The sequence below is a fragment of the Anolis carolinensis genome, unplaced genomic scaffold (genome assembly GCF_035594765.1).
Source record: "Anolis carolinensis isolate JA03-04 unplaced genomic scaffold, rAnoCar3.1.pri scaffold_7, whole genome shotgun sequence".
Lineage (NCBI taxonomy): Eukaryota > Metazoa > Chordata > Lepidosauria > Squamata > Dactyloidae > Anolis > Anolis carolinensis.
Window position 1 is genome coordinate 38936748 of NW_026943818.1, and position 20357 is coordinate 38957104.

The following is a 20357-nucleotide window of genomic DNA, read 5'->3' on the forward strand; positions in this document are numbered from 1 at the left end:
TATTTGATAATATCCCTGCAACAACCTTCAGAATAATATTATTAAATTATTATTATTAAATATTTGATTATATTATTAAATATTAAATAAATATTATTAAATATTTGATTATATTATTCCTGCAAGACTCTTCATAATAATATTATTAAATTACAGTAGAGTCTCACTTATCCAACATAAACGGGCCGGCAGAACGTTGGATAAGCAAATATGTTGGATAATAAGGAGAGATTAAGAAAGTGAGATTAAGAAAAAGCCTATTAAACATCAAAATAGATTATGATTTTACAAATTAAGCACCAAAACATCATGTTATACAACAAATTTGACAGAAAAAGTAGTTCATTACACATTAATGCTATGTAGTAATTACTGTATTTACGAATTTAGCACCAAAATATCACAATGCATTGAAAACACTGACTACAAAAATGTGTTGGATAATCCAGAACATTGGATAAGTGAGTGTTGGATAAGTGAGACTCTACTGTATTATTATTATTATTAAATATTTGATAATATTGTTAAATATTAAATAAATATTATTCAATAATAATTATTATTAAATATTTGTTAATATTATTAAATATTAAATAAATATTATTCAATAATTATTATTAAATAATATAATTATGGGCAACCTCCTTGCAGACAGCCAGTTCTCTCACACCAGAAGTGACCTTGCAGTTTCTCAAGTCGCTCCTGACACCGGAAAAAATAATTATATAATATTATTTCAATAAAATAATTAATATTATAATGATGGGCAACGTCCTTGCAGACAGCCAATTCTCTCCCACCAGAGAAGTGACCTTGCAGTTTCTCAAGTCGCTCCTCTGACACCGGAAAAAATAATTATATATTATTATTATTATTATAAAATAATTAATATTATAATGATGGGCAACGTCCTTGCAGACAGCCAATTCTCTCCCACCAGAAGTGACCTTGCAGTTTCTCATTATTGGAAAAAATAGTTATATTATTATTATAATAAAATAATTAATATTATAATGATGGGCAACGTCCTTGCAGACAGCCAATTCTCTCACACCAGAAGTGACCTTGCAGTTTCTCATTATTGGAAAAAAATAGTTATATAATATTATTATTATTATAATAAAATAATTAATATTATAATGATGGGCAACATCCTTGCAGATGGCCAATTTTCTCCCACCAGAAGTGACCTTGCAGTTTCTCATTATTGGAAAAAAAATAGTTATATAATATTATTATTATTATAATAAAATAATTAATATTATAATGATGGGCAACATCCTTGCAGACAGCCAGTTCTCTCACACCAGAAGTGACCTTGCAGTTTCTCATTATTGGAAAAAAATAGTTATATAATATTATTATTATTATAATAAAATAATTAATATTATAATGATGGGCAACATCCTTGCAGACAGCCAGTTCTCTCACACCAGAAGTGACCTTGCAGTTTCTCATTATTGGAAAAAAATAGTTATATTATTATTATAATAAAATAATTAATATTATAATGATGGGCAACATCCTTGCAGACAGCCAGTTCTCTCACACCAGAAGTGACTTGCAGTTTCTCATTATTGGAAAAAAAATAGTTATATAATATTATTATTATTATTATTATAAAATAATTAATATTATAATGATGGGCAACGTCCTTGCAGACAGCCAATTCTCTCCCACCAGAAGTGACCTTGCAGTTTCTCATTATTGGAAAAAAAAATAGTTATATAATATTATTATTATAATAAAATAATTAATATTATAATGATGGGCAACGTCCTTGCAGACAGCCAATTCTCTCCCACCAGAAGTGACCTTGCAGTTTCTCATTATTGGAAAAAAAAATAGTTATATAATATTATTATTATAATAAAATAATTAATATTATAATGATGGGCAACGTCCTTGCAGACAGCCAATTCTCTCCCACCAGAAGTGACCTTGCAGTTTCTCATTATTGGAAAAAAAATAGTTATATAATATTATTATTATAATAAAATAATTAATATTATAATGATGGGCAACATCCTTGCAGACGGCCAATTTTCTCCCACCAGAAGTGACCTTGCAGTTTCTCATTATTGGAAAAAATAATAATAATATAATAATAATAATAATAATAATAATAATAATAATAATAATAGCTCCACAGTATGGGAGTATCAGGGAAAGTGGGGGAGTAAATTCTTCATGGCCTCCTTTTTTTCTCCGCAGCAATGGCAACATCCAGCTGGACTGCCTGGGCAGCATCCAGGACAAGATCACCGTCTGTGCCACGGACGACTCGTACCAGAAGGCCAAGGAGAGCATGGCGCTGGTGGAGGAGGAGACCCGGAGCCGGGGAGCCATTGTGATCAAGCCGGGGGGCCGCTACGTTGGTGAGGAGCCGGGAATAGGGCCAGGAAGGGGGTTTCGGCATGCCCAGCGTTCCTTTGAATCCAGTCTTGGGCAACTAAAATGATCAAAGGTCTGGAGACCATGAATAATCCCTCTGAGGAGCGGCTTAAAGAGCTGGGTGTGTTTAGCCTGCAGAAGGGAAGTTTGAGAGGAGACATGAGAGCCATGTATCAAGATCTCAAAGGCTGTCATAAGGAGCAGCGAGCATAGTAACATGCTTTGCATAAGCGAGACAATACTGTAATAAATAGAGTAAAATAATAAATGTATTAATACAGTAGAGCAGGGGTCCCCAAACTAAGGCCCGGGGGCCGGATGCGGCCCTCCAAGGTCATTTACCTGGCCCCTGCCCTCAGTTTTATAATATAATATTTTTATATCAGTTTTAATAATATAATATTATATATACATATAATATTGATAGTAATGTTATAATGTAATACTAATAATACCATATAATAATATTAATTATATATTATATATTACATGTAATATTACTAATAATATTACAGTATAGTGCAGGGGTCCCCAAACTAAGGCCCGGGGGCCGGATGCGGCCCTCCGAGGTCATTTACCTGGCCCCCGCCCTCAGTTTTATAATATCATATATTGTATATACATATAATATTGATCATAATATTATAATGTAATACAATATAACACTAATAATAATACCATATAATAATATAGATTATATATTCTATATTACATATAATATTACTAATAATATTACAGTATAGTGGTATAGTTCAATATAGTAATATATAATGCTAATATTGTGCTATGCTAATAATATAATATATTCTATGTACATATAATTTGTAAGCCACTCTGAGTCCCCTTTAGGGTGAGAAGGGTGTGATACAAATGTAGTAAATAAATGCAGTAAATAAATAAATAATAAATTTTAGACTTAGGCTCGCCCAAAGTCTGAAATGACTTGAAGGCACACAACAACAACAACAACAACAACAACAACCCTAATTAACTTGACTATCTCATTGGCCAGAAGCAGGACCACACTTCCCATTGAAATCCTGATAAATGTATGTTGGTTAAAATTGTTTTTATTTTTAAATATTGTATTCTTTCGTTGTTGTTGTTGTTGTTGTTTTTGCACTACAAATAAAACATATGCAGTGTGCATTGGAATTTGTTTGTATTTTTTTTCAAATGATAATCCGGCCCCTCAACAGTCTGAAGGATTGTGGACCGGCCCTCGGCTTAAAAAGTTTGAGGACCCCTGCAGTAGAGTCTCACTTATCCAACATTCGCTTATCCAATGTTCTGGATTATCCAACGCATTTTTGTAGTCAATGTTTTTAATACATCATGATATTTTGGTGCTAAATTAGTAAATACAGTAATTACTACGTAGCATTACTGCATATCGAACTACTTTTTCTGTCAAATTTGTTGTATAACATGATGTTTTGGTGCTTAATTTGTAAAATCATAACCTAATTTGATGTTTAATAGGCTTCTTCTTAATCCCTCCTTATTATCCAACATATTCGCTTATCCAACGTTCTGCCGGCCCGTTTATGTTGGATAAGTGAGACTCTACTGTAGTAATAAACTAGAGTAAAATAAATGTAAAAGTAACAACAATAACAGAGTAAAATAATAAATGTAATAATAATAATTGATAGAGTAAAATAATTCGGATATTTGTCGGATATTTACGATTTGTGATTCGGATATTTGTTGGATATTTACGAGTTGTGATTCGGATATTTACGATTTGTGATTCGGATATTTATGATTTGTGATTCGGATATTTGTCGGATATTTATAATTTGTGATTCGGATATTTGTCGGATATTTACGATTTGTGATTCGGATATTTATAATTTGTGATTCGGATATTTGTCAGATATTTATAATTTGTGATTCGGATATTTGTCGGATATTTATGATTTGTGATTCGGATATTTACAATTTGTGATTCAGATATTTATTGGATATTTACCATTTGTGAATCGGATATTTGTCTGATATTTACGATTTGTGATTCGGATATTTACGATTTGTGATTCGGATATTTGTCGGATATTTACAGTTTGTGATTTGGATATTTGTCAGATATTTACGATTTGTGATTCGGATATTTATAATTTGTGATTCGGATATTTGTCGGATATTTATAATTTGTGATTCAGATATTTGTCAGATATTTACGATTTGTGAATCGGATATTTGTCTGATATTTACAATTTGTGATTCGGATATTTACGATTTGTGATTCGGATATTTGTCGGATATTTAGAATTTGGGATTCGGATATTTGTCAGATATTTACGATTTGTGATTTGGTTATTTATGATTTGTGATTTGGATATTTATCGGATATTTACAATTGTGATTCGGATATTTGTCAGCTATCTACGATGTGTGATTTGGATATTTGTCGGATATTTACGATTTGTGATTCGTTATTTACCATTTGTGATTCGAATATTTATTGGATATTTACGATTTGTGATTCGGATATTTACGATGTGTGATTTGGATATTTGTCGGATATTTACGATTTGTGATTCGGATATTTATCGGATATTTGCGATTCATAACGGGAGCGAAACAACAGTTGTGAAGCAGCAACGAAAATAATGTTATGGTTGGGGGAGGGTCACCACAACATGAGGACCCGTATTAAGGGGTCATGGCCTTAGGAAGGTTGAGAAGCACTGAGCTAGAACATTATATGTGGAGGAATATTGGGTTTTGCCACCTCTTTTCCTTCCGAGTCAGCTCCGCAAATTACTGTATTTTCCCTGACTCATCTTTTTTTTCTTCAAAAGCCAACCCCATGCTTTGGGCAAGGCGTGGAGGCAGTGTGGGGATTGCGCAGGAAGGAAACCATTGGTTTCCTGCCTTCTGGGAATAACTTTTTACCAGCGTCCTTCTTCCTCTTCCCACCCATTCAGGGTACTTTTTGGTGCTTTCCCCATAGCGGTTTGGCTTAGGGCACTGCGAGGTGTTTGCTCCACTTCCTTTCCTAGAACAAAGCCCGCATCGATGCGCAAGAACCCTGCAAAACCGTCCTCGGCCGCAGAGTTTCCATTCTAGCAAATTGTCAAAATAGGAGGCAGAGTGTTCACCTGCTCTCCCCATGTTGCTTTCTTCACTTCTGGGAGTAATACTACTACTACTACTACTACTACTACTAATAATAATAATAATAATAATAATAATAATAATAATAATAATAATAAAAACACAGCAGACAAAAAACCAGTACAAGAAAACCGCACTACAAGCTAGAGCTGACAGCTGGCACAACAAAACATTGCATGGAAAGTTCCTTAACAAATTGAAGGAAAAGCTGATAAGGAGAAGACCTGGCTCTGGCTCACGAATGGGACCCTGAAGAAGGAGACAGAAGGCCTGATCCTTGCAGCCCAGGAGCAAGACATCAGGACAAAGGCCAGTAATAATAATAATAATAATAATAATAATAGAAGACCTGGCTCTGGCTCACGAATGGGACCCTGAAGAAGGAGACAGAAGGCCTGATCCTTGCAGCCCAGGAGCAAGACATCAGGACAAAGGCCAGTAATAATAATAATAATAATAATAATAATAGAAGACCTGGCTCTGGCTCACGAATGGGACCCTGAAGAAGGAGACAGAAGGCCTGATCCTTGCAGCCCAGGAGCAAGACATCAGGACAAAGGCCAGTAATAATAATAATAATAATAATAATAATAGAAGACCTGGCTCTGGCTCACGAATGGGACCCTGAAGAAGGAGACAGAAGGCCTGATCCTTGCAGCCCAGGAGCAAGACATCAGGACAAAGGCCAGTAATAATAATAATAATAATAATAATAATAGAAGACCTGGCTCTGGCTCACGAATGGGACCCTGAAGAAGGAGACAGAAGGCCTGATCCTTGCAGCCCAGGAGCAAGACATCAGGACAAAGGCAATTAATAATAATAATAATAATAATAATAATAATAATAATAATAATAATAGAAGACCTGGCTGAGGCTCACGAATGGGACCCTGAAGAAGGAGACAGAAGGCCTGATCCTTGCAGCCCAGGAGCAAGACATCAGGACAAAGGCAATTAATAATAATAATAATAATAATAATAATAATAATAATAATAATAATAATAATAGAAGACCTGGCTGAGGCTCACGAATGGGACCCTGAAGAAGGAGACAGAAGGCCTGATCCTTGCAGCCCAGGAGCAAGACATCAGGACAAAGGCAATTAATAATAGTAATAATAATAATAATAATAATAATAATAGAAGACCTGGCTCTGGCTCACGAATGGGACCCTGAAGAAGGAGACAGAAGGCCTGATCCTTGCAGCCCAGGAGCAAGACATCAGGACAAAGGCAATTAATAATAATAATAATAATAATAATAATAATAATAATAATAGAAGACCTGGCTCTGGCTCACGAATGGGACCCTGAAGAAGGAGACAGAAGGCCTGATCCTTGCAGCCCAGGAGCAAGACATCAGGACAAAGGCAATTAATAATAATAATAATAATAATAATAATAATAATAATAATAATAATAATAGAAGACCTGGCTGAGGCTCACGAATGGGACCCTGAAGAAGGAGACAGAAGGCCTGATCCTTGCAGCCCAGGAGCAAGACATCAGGACAAAGGCAATTAATAATAGTAATAATAATAATAATAATAATAATAGAAGACCTGGCTCTGGCTCACGAATGGGACCCTGAAGAAGGAGACAGAAGGCCTGATCCTTGCAGCCCAGGAGCAAGACATCAGGACAAAGGCAATTAATAATAGTAATAATAATAATAATAATAATAATAATAATAATAATAATAATAGAAGACCTGGCTCTGGCTCACGAATGGGACCCTGAAGAAGGAGACAGAAGGCCTGATCCTTGCAGCCCAGGAGCAAGCCATCAGGACAAAGGCAATTAATAATAATAATAATAATAATAATAATAATAGAAGACCTGGCTCTGGCTCACGAATGGGACCCTGAAGAAGGAGACAGAAGGCCTGATCCTTGCAGCCCAGGAGCAAGACATCAGAACAAATGCAATTAAGGCCAAGATTGAAAAATCAGCTGATGACCCAAAATGCAGACTGTGCAAGGAAACCGACGAAACCATTGATCATCTCCTCAGCTGCTGTAAGAAAATCGCACAGACAGACTACAAACAGAGGCACAACTATGTGGCCCAAATGATTCATTGGAACTTATGCAAGACGAACTCCAACTCCTAGCACAGCACCACACATACGATGTCATAGGCATCACTGAAACCTGGTGGGATGACTCCCATCACTGGAATTTAACCATTGAGGGCTATAACCTCTTTCACAGAAATAGAACAAAGGGGAGAGGAGGGGGAGTAGCTTTATATGTCAAAAACAGTTACTTTGCAGAAGAAATGCAAGACTGTAATCCGGGAAACCAGCTTGAAAGCATCTGGATAAGAATCAAGGGAACCGGGACTCAAAAAGATCTTGTCGTGGGTGTCTACTACAGACCTCCGAGTCAGGATGAAGGACTTGATGAAGCCTTCTGTCAACAGCTGACCAAACAGGCACAAAGAAGAGATATAGTAGTCATGGGCGATTTCAATTATCCCGATATCTGCTGGAAAACAAACTCAGCCAAGAGTACAAAGTCCAACAAATTCCTCACTTGCCTTGCAGATAATTTTATGGTCCAGAAGGTAGAAGAGGCAACAAGGGGATCAGCAACTCTTGATCTAATCTTAACAAATGTGGAAGACCTGATCAATACAGTTGAAGTGGTTGGATCCTTAGGGGCAAGTGACCATGTGCTCCTGCAGTTTGCAATACAAAGGAATGCTGAAACTAAGACAAGTCAAACACGCTTTCTGGACTTTAAGAGAGCTGACTTCCAAAAAATGAAGGAATTACTGAGCGGCATTCCATGGACGCCGATATTAAAAAACAAGGGAGTTAAGGATGGATGGGAGTTTTTCAAAAGTGAAATACTCAAGGCGCAAATGCAAACAGTGCCAACAAAGAAGAAAAATAAGACAAGTGCAAAGAAGCCAGAATGGATGTCCAAAGAACTTCTAACTGAGCTAAAGCACAAAAGTGACATGCACAAGAAGTGGAAAAGGGGAGAAATCACCAAAGAAGAATTCAAACGTATAGCCAACTCCTGTAGGGAAAAGGTTCGCAAGGCTAAAGCGCAAAATGAGCTCAGGCTTGCCAGGGACATAAAAAACAACAAAAAAGGGTTTTTTGCTTATGTTGGTAGAAAAAGGAAGAAAAAGGAGGCGATAGGGCCACTGCAAGGAGTAGATGGGGTGATGGTGACAGGGGACAGGGAAAAGGCAGAACTGCTTAATGCCTTCTTTGCCTCGGTCTTCTCACAAAAAGAAAGCCATCTTCAACCTCAGCAACATGGAATGGACGAAGGATTGGGGGAAATCCAACCCCAAATAGGGAAACAAGTTGTCCAGGAACACCTGGCCACTCTAAACGAATTCAAGTCCCCAGGGCCAGATCAGCTACACCCAAGAGTACTGAAGGAACTAGCGGAAGTTATTTCAGAACCACTGGCAATGATCTTCGAGAGTTCTTGGAGAACGGGAGAAGTCCCAGCAGATTGGAGGAGGGCGAATGTGGTCCCTATCTTCAAGAAGGGAAAAAAGAACGACCCAAACAATGACCAATGTCCGGTCAGCCTCACATCAATACCAGGCAAAATTCTGGAAAAGATCATCAAGGAAGTGGTCTGCGAACACTTAGAAACAAATGCGGTCATTGCTAATAGTCAACACGGATTTACCAAAAACAAGTCATGCCAGACTCATCTGATCTCTTTTTTCGACAGAGTTACGAGTTGGGTCGATACAGGGAATGCTGTGGATGTAGTGTGTCTGGATTTCAGGAAGGCCTTCGACAAAGTCCCCCACGACCTTCTGGCAAGGAAACTAGTCAAATGTGGGCTAGACAAAACTACGGTTAGGTGGATCTGGAATTGGCTAAGCGAACGAACCCAAAGGGTGATTCTCACCAATGCGTCGTCTTCATCATGGAAAGAAGTGACAAGTGGAGTGCCACAAGCAGGGCTCCGTCCTGGGCCCGGTTCTGTTCAGGATCTTTATGAACGACTTAGACGAAGGGTCAGAAGGCACGATCATCAAGTTTGCAGACGGGACCAAACTGGGAGGGAGAGCCAACACTCCAGAAGACAGGAGCAGAATTCAAAACGATCTTGACAGACGAGAGAGATGATTGGCCGAAACTCACAAAATGAAGTTCAACAGGGACAAATGCAAGATATTTCACTTTGGCAGAAAAAATGGAAATCAAAGAGACAGAATGGGGGACGAGGCCTGGCTTGAGAGCAGTGTGTGCGAAAAAGACCTTGGAGTCCTCGTGGGGAGGAAGGGGAACACGAGCCAGGAATGTGATGCGGCAGCTAAAAAAGCCAATGGGATTCTGTCCTGCATCAATAGGGGAATAGCGTCTAGATCCAGGGAAGTCCTGCTCCCCCTCTTTCTATTCTGCCTTGGTCAGACCACACCTGGAATCACACTGTGTCCCATTCTGGGCACCACAGTTGAAGGGAGATGTTGACAAGCTGGAAAGCGTCCAGAGGAGGGAGACTCAAATGATGAAGGGTCTGGAGAACAAGCCCTATGAGGAGCGGCTTAAAGAGCTGGGCATGTTTAGCCTGCAGAAGAGAAGGCTGAGAGGAGACATGATGAGAGCCATGTACAAATACGTGAAGGGAAGTCCTAGGGAGGAGGGAGGGAGCTTGTTTTCTGCTGCCCTGGAGACTAGGACACAAGGGAACAAGGGCTTCAAACGACAGGAAAGGAAGGAGATTCCACCTGAACATCAGGAAGAACTTCCTCACGGTGAGAAGGGCTGTTCACCAGTGGAACTCTCTCCCCGGGGCCGTGGTGGAGGCCCCTTCCTTGGAGGCTTTTAAGCAGAGGCTGGATGGCCATCTGTCGGGGGTGCTTTGAATGCGATTTCCTGCTTCTTAGCAGGGGGTTGGACTAGATGGCCCATGTGGTCTCTTCCAACTCTACTATTCTATGATTCTATGATTCTATGAGATAATTCACTTCAGTGTGCATTTTATCCAGCTGTGTAGAAGGGGCCTCATATAATCCAGTTCTAAACAGATAATATAAGATTATAAATAAACATTAGAGTCTCACTTATCCAACATAAACAGGCCGGCAGAACGTTGGATAAGTGAATATGTTGGATAATAAGAAGGGATTCAGAAAAAGCCTATTAAACATCAAATTACGTAATGATTATACAAATTAAGCACCAAACATCACAATCCAAGCATTCACAACACATGGACAACGTATAAATACTATACAATACTACACAGGGCCATAGACCTCCTCTACCCTCACCACTTTCACATTACACAAACAACCAAATGCATACTAAACATAAAGACAACCATACAACAGACATTCAATACCACCACGACCTCAACAATTTCTCACCAACACCACCAGACAACGCCACAGCAACGCGTGTCCGGGCACAGCTAGTACTATATATATTAAGAATATCTGTGTTATGTGTGTCTATGTATATGTATATGTGTGTATATACAGGGTGTTTGAAAAAGAACTCCCTAGTTTTAATGTATTTATACATTATTATTATTATTATTATTATTATTATTATTATTATTATTATTATTATTTGTGCGTGTGTGTGTGTGTGTGTACAGGGTGTTTGAAAAAGAACTCCCTAGTTTTAATGTATTTATACAACATTATTATTATTATTATTATTATTATTATTATTATTATTATTATTTGTGCGTGTGTGTGTGTGTGTGTGTGTGTGTGTGTGTGTGTGTGTGTGTACAGGGTGTTTGAAAAAGAACTCCCTAGTTTTAATGTATTTATACAACATTATTATTATTATTATTATTATTATTATTATTATTATTATTATTTGTGCGTGTGCGTGCGTGTATGTGTCTGTGTGTGTACAGGGTGTTTGAAAAAGAACTCCCTAGTTTTAATGTAATTATACAACATTATTATTATTATTATTATTATTATTATTATTACTATTATTATTATTATTATTATTTGTGCGTGTGTGTGTGTGTGTACAGGGTGTTTGAAAAAGAACTCCCTAGTTTTAATGTATTTATACAACATTATTATTATTATTATTATTTGTGCGTGTGCGTGCGTGTGTGTGTGTACAGGGTGTTTGAAAAAGAACTCCCTAGTTTTAATGTAATTATACAACATTATTATTATTATTATTATTATTACTATTATTATTATTATTATTATTATTATTATTATTTGTGCGTGTGTGTGTGTGTGTACAGGGTGTTTGAAAAAGAACTCCCTAGTTTTAATGTATTTATACAACATTATTATTATTATTATTATTATTATTATTATTATTATTATTTGTGCGTGTGCGTGTGCGTGTGCGTGTGTGTGTGTGTGTGTGTGTACAGGGTGTTTGAAAAAGAACTCCCTAGTTTTAATGTATTTATACATTATTATTATTATTATTATTATTATTATTATTATTATTATTATTACCATTTATGTGTTTTAAATGCAATTTTTATCCTGTATTTTTGTTTTAATTGATATATTACTGTTTTATCTTTTTATAGTGTGATTTGTATTATGTTGCCTATGTTTTAGTTCTATGTTGTTTGGGCCTCTGCCCCATGTAAGCCGCCCCGAGTCCCCACGGGGAGATGGTGGTGGGGTATAAATAAAATTTTATATATTATTATTATTATTATTATTATTATTATTATTATTATTATTGTGTGTGTGTGTGTATACAGGGTGTTTGAAAAAGAACTCCCTAGTTTTAATGCATTTATACATCATTATTATTATTATTATTATTATTATTATTATTATTATTATTATTGGAGGTGGATGTTGGATGAGTGAGACTCTACTGTATTATTATTATTATTATTATTATTATTATTGGATAAGTGGATGTTGGATGAGTGAGAATCTACTGTATTATTATTATTATTATTATTATTATTATTATTATTTGTGTGTGTGTGTGTGTGTGTGTGTGTGTGTTTGAAAAAGAACTCCCTAGTTTTAATGTATTTATACATTATTATTATTATTATTATTATTATTATTATTATTATTATTATTATTGGATAAGTGGATGTTGGATGAGTGAGACTCTACTGTATTATTATTATTTGTGTGTGTGTGTGTGTGTGTGTGTGTGTGTTTGAAAAAGAACTCCCTAGTTTTAAGTATAAATACATTAAAACTAGGGAGTTCTTTTTCAAACACCCTGTATATATACCCACACATACACATACACACACAACTTAAATATTCTTAATACAATAATCCAACGTTCTGGATTATCCAACGCATTTTTGTAGTCAATGTTTTCAATATATCGTGATATTTTGGTGCTAAATTCGTAAATACAGTAATTACTACATAGTATTACTGCGTATTGAACACTTTTTCTGTCAAATGTGTTGTATAACATGATGTTTTGGTGCTTAATTTGTAAAATCATAAACTAATTTGATGTTTAATAGGCTTTTCCTTAATCCCTCCTTATTATCCAACATGTTCACTTATCGAACGTTCTGCTGGCCCGTTTATGTTGGATAAGTGAGACTCTACTGTATTATTATTATTATTATTATTATTATTATTATTATTATTATGTGTACCAAGCAATGATTGTAGAAATTCAAATTTTAGTTGGGGCCCAGGTGTTTGATTTGCTCCATCATTGGGTCATCCAGGCCGGGTGCTTCACCAGTTTTGCATCATTTAATACCTTATTATTATTATTATTATTATTATTATTATTATTATTATTATTACCTTTTTTGAGTTCTTTCAGGTTTAGATCAGATTCTTAACTTGACTGAGTATATTGAGGAAGACTATGAGAAAGATCCAGTTTTTGTGGACCTTACAGCAGCCTATGACACGGCCCAACGTAGGAAATTGCTGTATACAGTCCACCGTATCACCATATCATTATTTGTGTGTGTATGAGTGTGTATATACAGGGTGTTTGAAAAAGAACTCTCTAGTTTAAAGTATAAATAACATTAAAACTAGGGAATTTTTTTTCAAACACCCTGTACACACACACACACACACACACTAATAATAATAATAATAATAATAATAATAATAATAATAATAATAATAATAATAATAATGTATAAATACATTAAAACTAGGGAGTTCTTTTTCAAACACCCTATATATACATATACACACAAATAATAATAATAATAATAATAATAATAATAATGTATAAATACATTAAAACTAGGGAGTTCTTTTTCAAACACCCTATATATACACATACACACAAATAATAATAATAATAATAATAATGATGATGATGATGATGATGATGATGATGTATAAATACATTAAAACTAGGGAGTTCTTTTTCAAACACCCTGTACACACACACACACACACACACACACAAATAATAATAATAATAATAATAATAATAATGTATAAATACATTAAAACTAGGGAGTTCTTTTTCAAACACCCTATATATACACATACACACAAATAATAATAATAATAATAATAATAATAATAATAATAATAATAATAATAATAATAATGTATAAATACATTAAAACTAGGGAGTTCTTTTTCAAACACCCTATATATACACATACACACAAATAATAATGATGATGATGATGATGATGATGTATAAATACATTAAAACTAGGGAGTTCTTTTTCAAACACCCTGTACACACACACACACACACACACACACACACACACACACACAAATAATAATAATAATAATAATAATAATAATAATAATAATAATAATAATAATGTATAAATACATTAAAACTAGGGAGTTCTTTTTCAAACACCCTATATATACACATACACACAAATAATAATGATGATGATGATGATGATGATGATGTATAAATACATTAAAACTAGGGAGTTCTTTTTCAAACACCCTGTACACACACACACACACACACACACACACACACAAATAATAATAATAATAATAATAATAATAATAATAATAATAATAATAATGTATAAATACATTAAAACTAGGGAGTTCTTTTTCAAACACCCTATATATACACATACACACAAATAATAATGATGATGATGATGATGATGTATAAATACATTAAAACTAGGGAGTTCTTTTTCAAACACCCTGTACACACACACACACACACACAAATAATAATAATAATAATAATAATAATAATAATAATGTATAAATACAGTACATTAAAAGACCTCCAGTATTTTTGTGTGGGTCATGTGGGTTCCATGTGCCAAGTGAGTTCCAGGTCCATTGTTGGTGGAGTTCAGAGTGCTCTTAAATTGCAGGTGAGCTATGCATCTCCTATAAATCCCAAGGTCCATTTCCCAAGCCTTTGCTTTCTGTCCCGACGCAGGCAAGACGGTGAAGGTGCGCAAGCCCGCCCCGGGGGTCTCGGACGCCGTCCCGTCCCGCATCCGCCCCACACCGGTGAACTTGGCCAACGCCATGAGCAAGAAGGGCAACAGCGCCGTCTCCCAGCGGCTGCTCAAGGACCGGGTGCTGCACCTCTTGGCCCTCAAGCCCTACCGGAAACCGGAGCTGCTTTTGCGGCTGCAGAAAGACGGCCTCTCGCCGCAGGATAAGGATGCGCTGGAGGCCCTCCTGGCACAGGTAAGGCCGGTCTGTTGGATTATTGTTGTATGTGTATGAAATATAAATCAAGTGTTTCTGCTGTTTTGCAAGAGTGTGTGTTTCAGTAATGAAACCGTTAACAGCAGGCTTTTTTGCTGTGCTTTGTAAATATGTATCTTGGAGGCCGGGAACTTCCTGCAGACTGAGGAATGTGTTTTCTTATCTCTTGTGTGTTGAGCTGTGCTTGCCGAGGCGAGAGGCTAAAGAGAAATGCCAGCTCAGAGCGATGGCTTTTTTGCTATGCTTTGTAAATATGTATCTTGGAGGCCGGGATCTTCCTGCAGACTGAGGAATGTGTTTTCTTATCTCTTGTGTGTTGAGCTGTGTTTGCCGAGGCGAGAGGCTAAAGAGAAATGCCAGCTCAGAGCGATGGCTTTTTTGCTGTGCTTTGTAAATATGTATCTTGGAGGCCGGGAACTTCCTGCAGACTGAGGAATGTGTTTTCTTATCTCTTGTGTGTTGAGCTGTGCTTGCCGAGGTGAGAGGCTAAAGGGAAATGCCAGCTCAGAGCGATGGCTTTTTTGGTGTGCTTTGTAAATATGTATCTTGGAGGCCGGGAACTTCCTGCAGACTGAGGAATGTGTTTTCTTATCTCTTGTGTGTTGAGCTGTGCTTGCCGAGGCGAGAGGCTAAAGAGAAATGCCAGCTCAGAGCGATGGCTTTTTTGCTGTGCTTTGTAAATATGTATCTTGGAGGCCGGGAACTTCCTGCAGACTGAGGAATGTGTTTTCTTATCTCTTGTGTGTTGAGCTGTGCTTGCCGAGGTGAGAGGCTAAAGGGAAATGCCAGCTCAGAGCGATGGCTTTTTTGGTGTGCTTTGTAAATATGTATCTTGGAGGCCGGGAACTTCCTGCAGACTGAGGAATGTGTTTTCTTATCTCTTGTGTGTTGAGCTGTGCTTGCCGAGGCGAGAGGCTAAAGAGAAATGCCAGCTCAGAGCGATGGCTTTTTTGCTGTGCTTTGTAAATATGTATTATAGATATTGAAATAAATGTTTCGACTTCAGACTATACATGTCTTAGAGTCTAACGTTGAAAAGAGGAATTGGTGAGGCAGTCAATTGCAACCAATTTGTCAGGGTGCTGGAGAAGATGATTGATGATGTCTAAAGAAATCCACCTCCACGCTATCACGGTCCTGCTCCGCCATGTCATTGTCCAACCTTGCCCTTCTCGTCCAGAACATGCGCCAATTGGGTTTTCATCGCGAGACATTTCCAGAGGCAGTTTGCTATTCGTTTGTGGCTGAGAGCGAGGTGTGCTCAAGATCAGCCAGTGGGTTTCCACGGCTGATTGGTGGTTCAGAGTTGTAGTCAAAGTGTGTCTTTTTTATGTGACCTTATTAGTTTTATGATTTGTTTTATTGTTGATTGCTTTGTTTTGTTGCTGTGTTTTGTATTGCTGGTTTGGCCTGTGCTTGGCCCCATGTAAGCCTCCCCGAGTCCCTTTGGGGACACGGGGCGGGGTATAAAAATAAAATAATAATAATAATTATTATTATTATTATTATTATTATTATTATTATTATTATTATAGTCCAAAATCCCCAGATATTTGAATAGATGGCTTTGTTTTATGGCATACTAGCTTGGGGACCCAGCGGTGCCCAGGTCATTTGAGAACAGCATTGTTTGCCTGTATTCCAAGTGTAGTCTAAATCCAATGTCAGCTGGGTTCAGTGGGTGTGGGTGAACTACAACTCCCATCGTTCATGGTCCATCCCCCTCCGAACACCACCAGGGTGGAGAGTGGGTCATGGGGCTCTGTGTGCCAAGTTTGGTCTTGATCAGTCATTGGTCGTCACTGTGGTCTCAGGAAGTGAGTGAAGGTATTGCAAGTCCCATCGTCCATGGTCAATTCCCCCCCCCCCCCCAAACAGCGCCAGGTTGTAGAGTGGGTCATGGGGGCTCTGTGCTGTGATTATAAATGAAATTACAGATATAATAATCATCATCATTATCATCATCATCATCAATTGAGCAAGCTCAATGGAGGCAACACTATCCAGGCCATAAACACCTGGGCCATACCTGTCATAAGATATACTGCTGGCTTCATAAACTGGACACAGGCGGAACTGGACAATTTGGACAGACAAACAAGAAAACTCATGACCATTCATCATTCACTGCACCCTCACAGTGATGTTGACCGGCTATATCTGCCTAGAAGATCAGGGGGCAGAGGACTCTTACAAGTCAAACAAGCCGTCAAAGAAGAAGAACATGCCCTGGCAGAAGATGTCAAGCAAAGTGAAGAACCTGCTTTGATTGAAGTCAAAAATCAGAAACTCCTCAAAGCACAGCAGACAAAAAACCAGTACAAGAAGACCGCACTACAAACTAGAGCTGACAGCTGGCACAACAAAACATTGCATGAAAAGTTCCTTGACAAAATGGAAGGAAAAGCTGATAAGGAGAAGATCTGGCTCTAGCTCACGAATGGGACCCTGAAAAAGGAGACAGAAGACCTGATCCTTGCAGCCCAGGAGCAAGACATCAGGACAAAGGCCATTAAAATAATAATAATAATAATAATAATAATAATAATAATAATAATAATAATAATAATAATAGAAGACCTGGCTCTGGCTCATGAATGGGACCCTGAAGAAGGAGACAGAAGGCCTGATCCTTGCAGCCCAGGAGCAAGACATCAGGACAAAGGCCATTCAGGCCAAGATCGAAAAATCAGCTGATGACCCAAAATGCAGACTGTGCAAGGAAACCGACAAAACCATGGATCATATCCTCAGCTGCTGTAAGAAAATTGCACAGACAGACTACAAACAGAGGCACAACTATGTGACCCAAATGATTCATTGGAACTTATGCCTCAAGTACCACCTGCCAGCAGCAAAGAACTGGTGGGATCACAAACCTGCAAAAGTCACAATAAAATAGTAATAATAATAATAATCAGAAACTCCTCAAAACACAGCAGACAAAGAATCAGTACAAGAAAACTGCACTACAAACTAGAGCGGACAGCTGGCACAACAAAACATTGGGAAGTGTTCGACTTGTGGTTTTGTGATACGAAATCCAGCATGTCTGTCTTGTTTGCTGTGTCACAATAAAATAATAATAATAATCAGAAACTCCTCAAAACACAGCAGACAAAGAATCAGTACAAGAAAACTGCACTACAAACTAGAGCGGACAGCTGGCACAACAAAACATTGGGAAGTGTTCGACTTGTGGTTTTGTGATACGAAATCCAGCATGTCTGTCTTGTTTGCTGTGTCACAATAAAATAGTAATAATAATAATAATCAGAAACTCCTCAAAACACAGCAGACAAAGAATCAGTACAAGAAAACTGCACTACAAACTAGAGCGGACAGCTGGCACAACAAAACATTGGGAAGTGTTCGACTTGTGGTTTTGTGATATGAAATCCAGCATGTCTGTCTTGTTTGCTGTGTCACAATAAAATAATGATAATAATCAGAAACTCCTCAAAACACAGCAGACAAAGAATCAGTACAAGAAAACTGCACTACAAACTAGCGCTGACAGCTGGCACAACAAAACATTGGGAAGTGTTCGACTTGTGGTTTTGTGATATGAAATCCAGCATGTCTGTCTTGTTTGCTGTGTCACAATAAAATAATGATAATAATCAGAAACTCCTCAAAACACAGCAGACAAAGAATCAGTACAAGAAAACTGCACTACAAACTAGCGCTGACAGCTGGCACAACAAAACATTGGGAAGTGTTCGACTTGTGGTTTTGTGATACGAAATCCAGCATGTCTATCTTGTTTGCTGTGTCCTAATAAAATAATAATAATAATAATAATAATATTTTCTATCCCGCCCATATTGCCTGGTGGGTGCTAACCGAAAACTGCCTTGTTTAACCCCCGCTTCCGGCCTTTCTTTGCCCCCCGCAGGTTGCCACCGTGAGTCCCCGGGACGGCTCCTGCACCCTGAAGGACCCGCTGTACAAAGAGGTGCAGAAGGACTGGCCGGGCTATTCGGAAGGAGACCAACAAATGCTGAAGAGGATCCTTTTCCGGTAGAGATTTGCATTGCTCTCCTTTTGGACACGGGTTGCATTCAGAGTCTCTTTGCTTCTGGGAGGAACTTCATGAGGGAGCCTTATTTTTATTTATTTTTATTTACGACATTCATATCCCGCCCTTCTCACCCCAGCTTACAAATTATATGTCCATACAATATATATATATATTACTAGCTGTGCCCGGCCACGCATTGCTGTGGCATAGTTTTTTCATGCCATTCAAGTTGGCCAACAATGGAGTCCCCGAGGTATGAAGCAGCCAGGCTTGGAAGCTGTAAGGCTATTCAATGGTATTTAAGTTGGGTAACAATGGAATCCCCTAGATATGAAGCAGGCAGGCTCCAAAGCTGAAAGGTCACTCCTTGGAAAGTGATGAGTATTGTGGCCAAATTTGGTGTGGTTTGGTCCAGTGGTTTTGTTGTTTACTCCATGGGAAAAACACACATTACATTTATGTATATAGATTTTTTTGATTGAAAGACATAGATTGGATGACTATGTCTTTTGTGGCTAAATTTGGTGTGGTTTGGTTCAGTGGTTTTGTTGTTTACTCCATGGGAAAAACACACATTACATTTATGTATATAGATTTTTTTGATTGAAAGACATAGATTGGATGACTATGTCTTTTGTGGCTAAATTTGGTGTGGTTTGGTCCAGTGGTTTTGTTGTTTACTCCATGGGAAAAACACACATTACATTTATATATAGAGATTTTTTTTAATTTGATTTTTTTTTTCGTGTCAGGAGCAACTGGAGTTGCTTCTGGAGTGAGAGAATTGGCCGTCTGCAAGGACGTTGCCCAGGGGACGCCCGGATGTTTTGATGTTTTTACCATCCTTGTGGGAGGCTTCTCTCATGTCCCCGCATGGAGCTGGAGCTGATAGAGGGAGCTCATCCACTATGTCTTTTGTGGCCAAATTTGGTGTGGTTTGGTTCAGTGGTTTTGTTTTTACTCCATGAGAAAAATGCACATTACATTTATATATATATATATTTATATATATATATATATCTATATATATAAAAGAGTGATGGCATCACGGCAGCGGACAAAACAACAAAAGTAAACACCCCACAACCTCGAAAATTGACATCACAACCCCTCATCCATGCCTCTAGGTTGATACAGCAAAAAGAAAAGAAAAATAAAGTCCTAATTAGAGGGAGAGGAATAATTGTTTTTATCCAATTGCTGCC

General features: G+C 37.4%; 1 protein-coding gene across 1 annotated transcript in view; it reads left to right on the forward strand.

Moving 5' to 3' along the window:
* ell (elongation factor for RNA polymerase II) overlaps positions 1-20357 on the forward strand; it is a 72368-nt gene that overhangs the window by 29582 nt on the left and 22429 nt on the right. The window contains exons 4-6 of the mRNA XM_062959164.1: positions 2215-2378; positions 14851-15107; positions 19027-19151. Of these exons, the coding sequence (XP_062815234.1) occupies positions 2215-2378; positions 14851-15107; positions 19027-19151 (546 nt within the window). The remainder of the gene's footprint in view (positions 1-2214; positions 2379-14850; positions 15108-19026; positions 19152-20357) is intronic.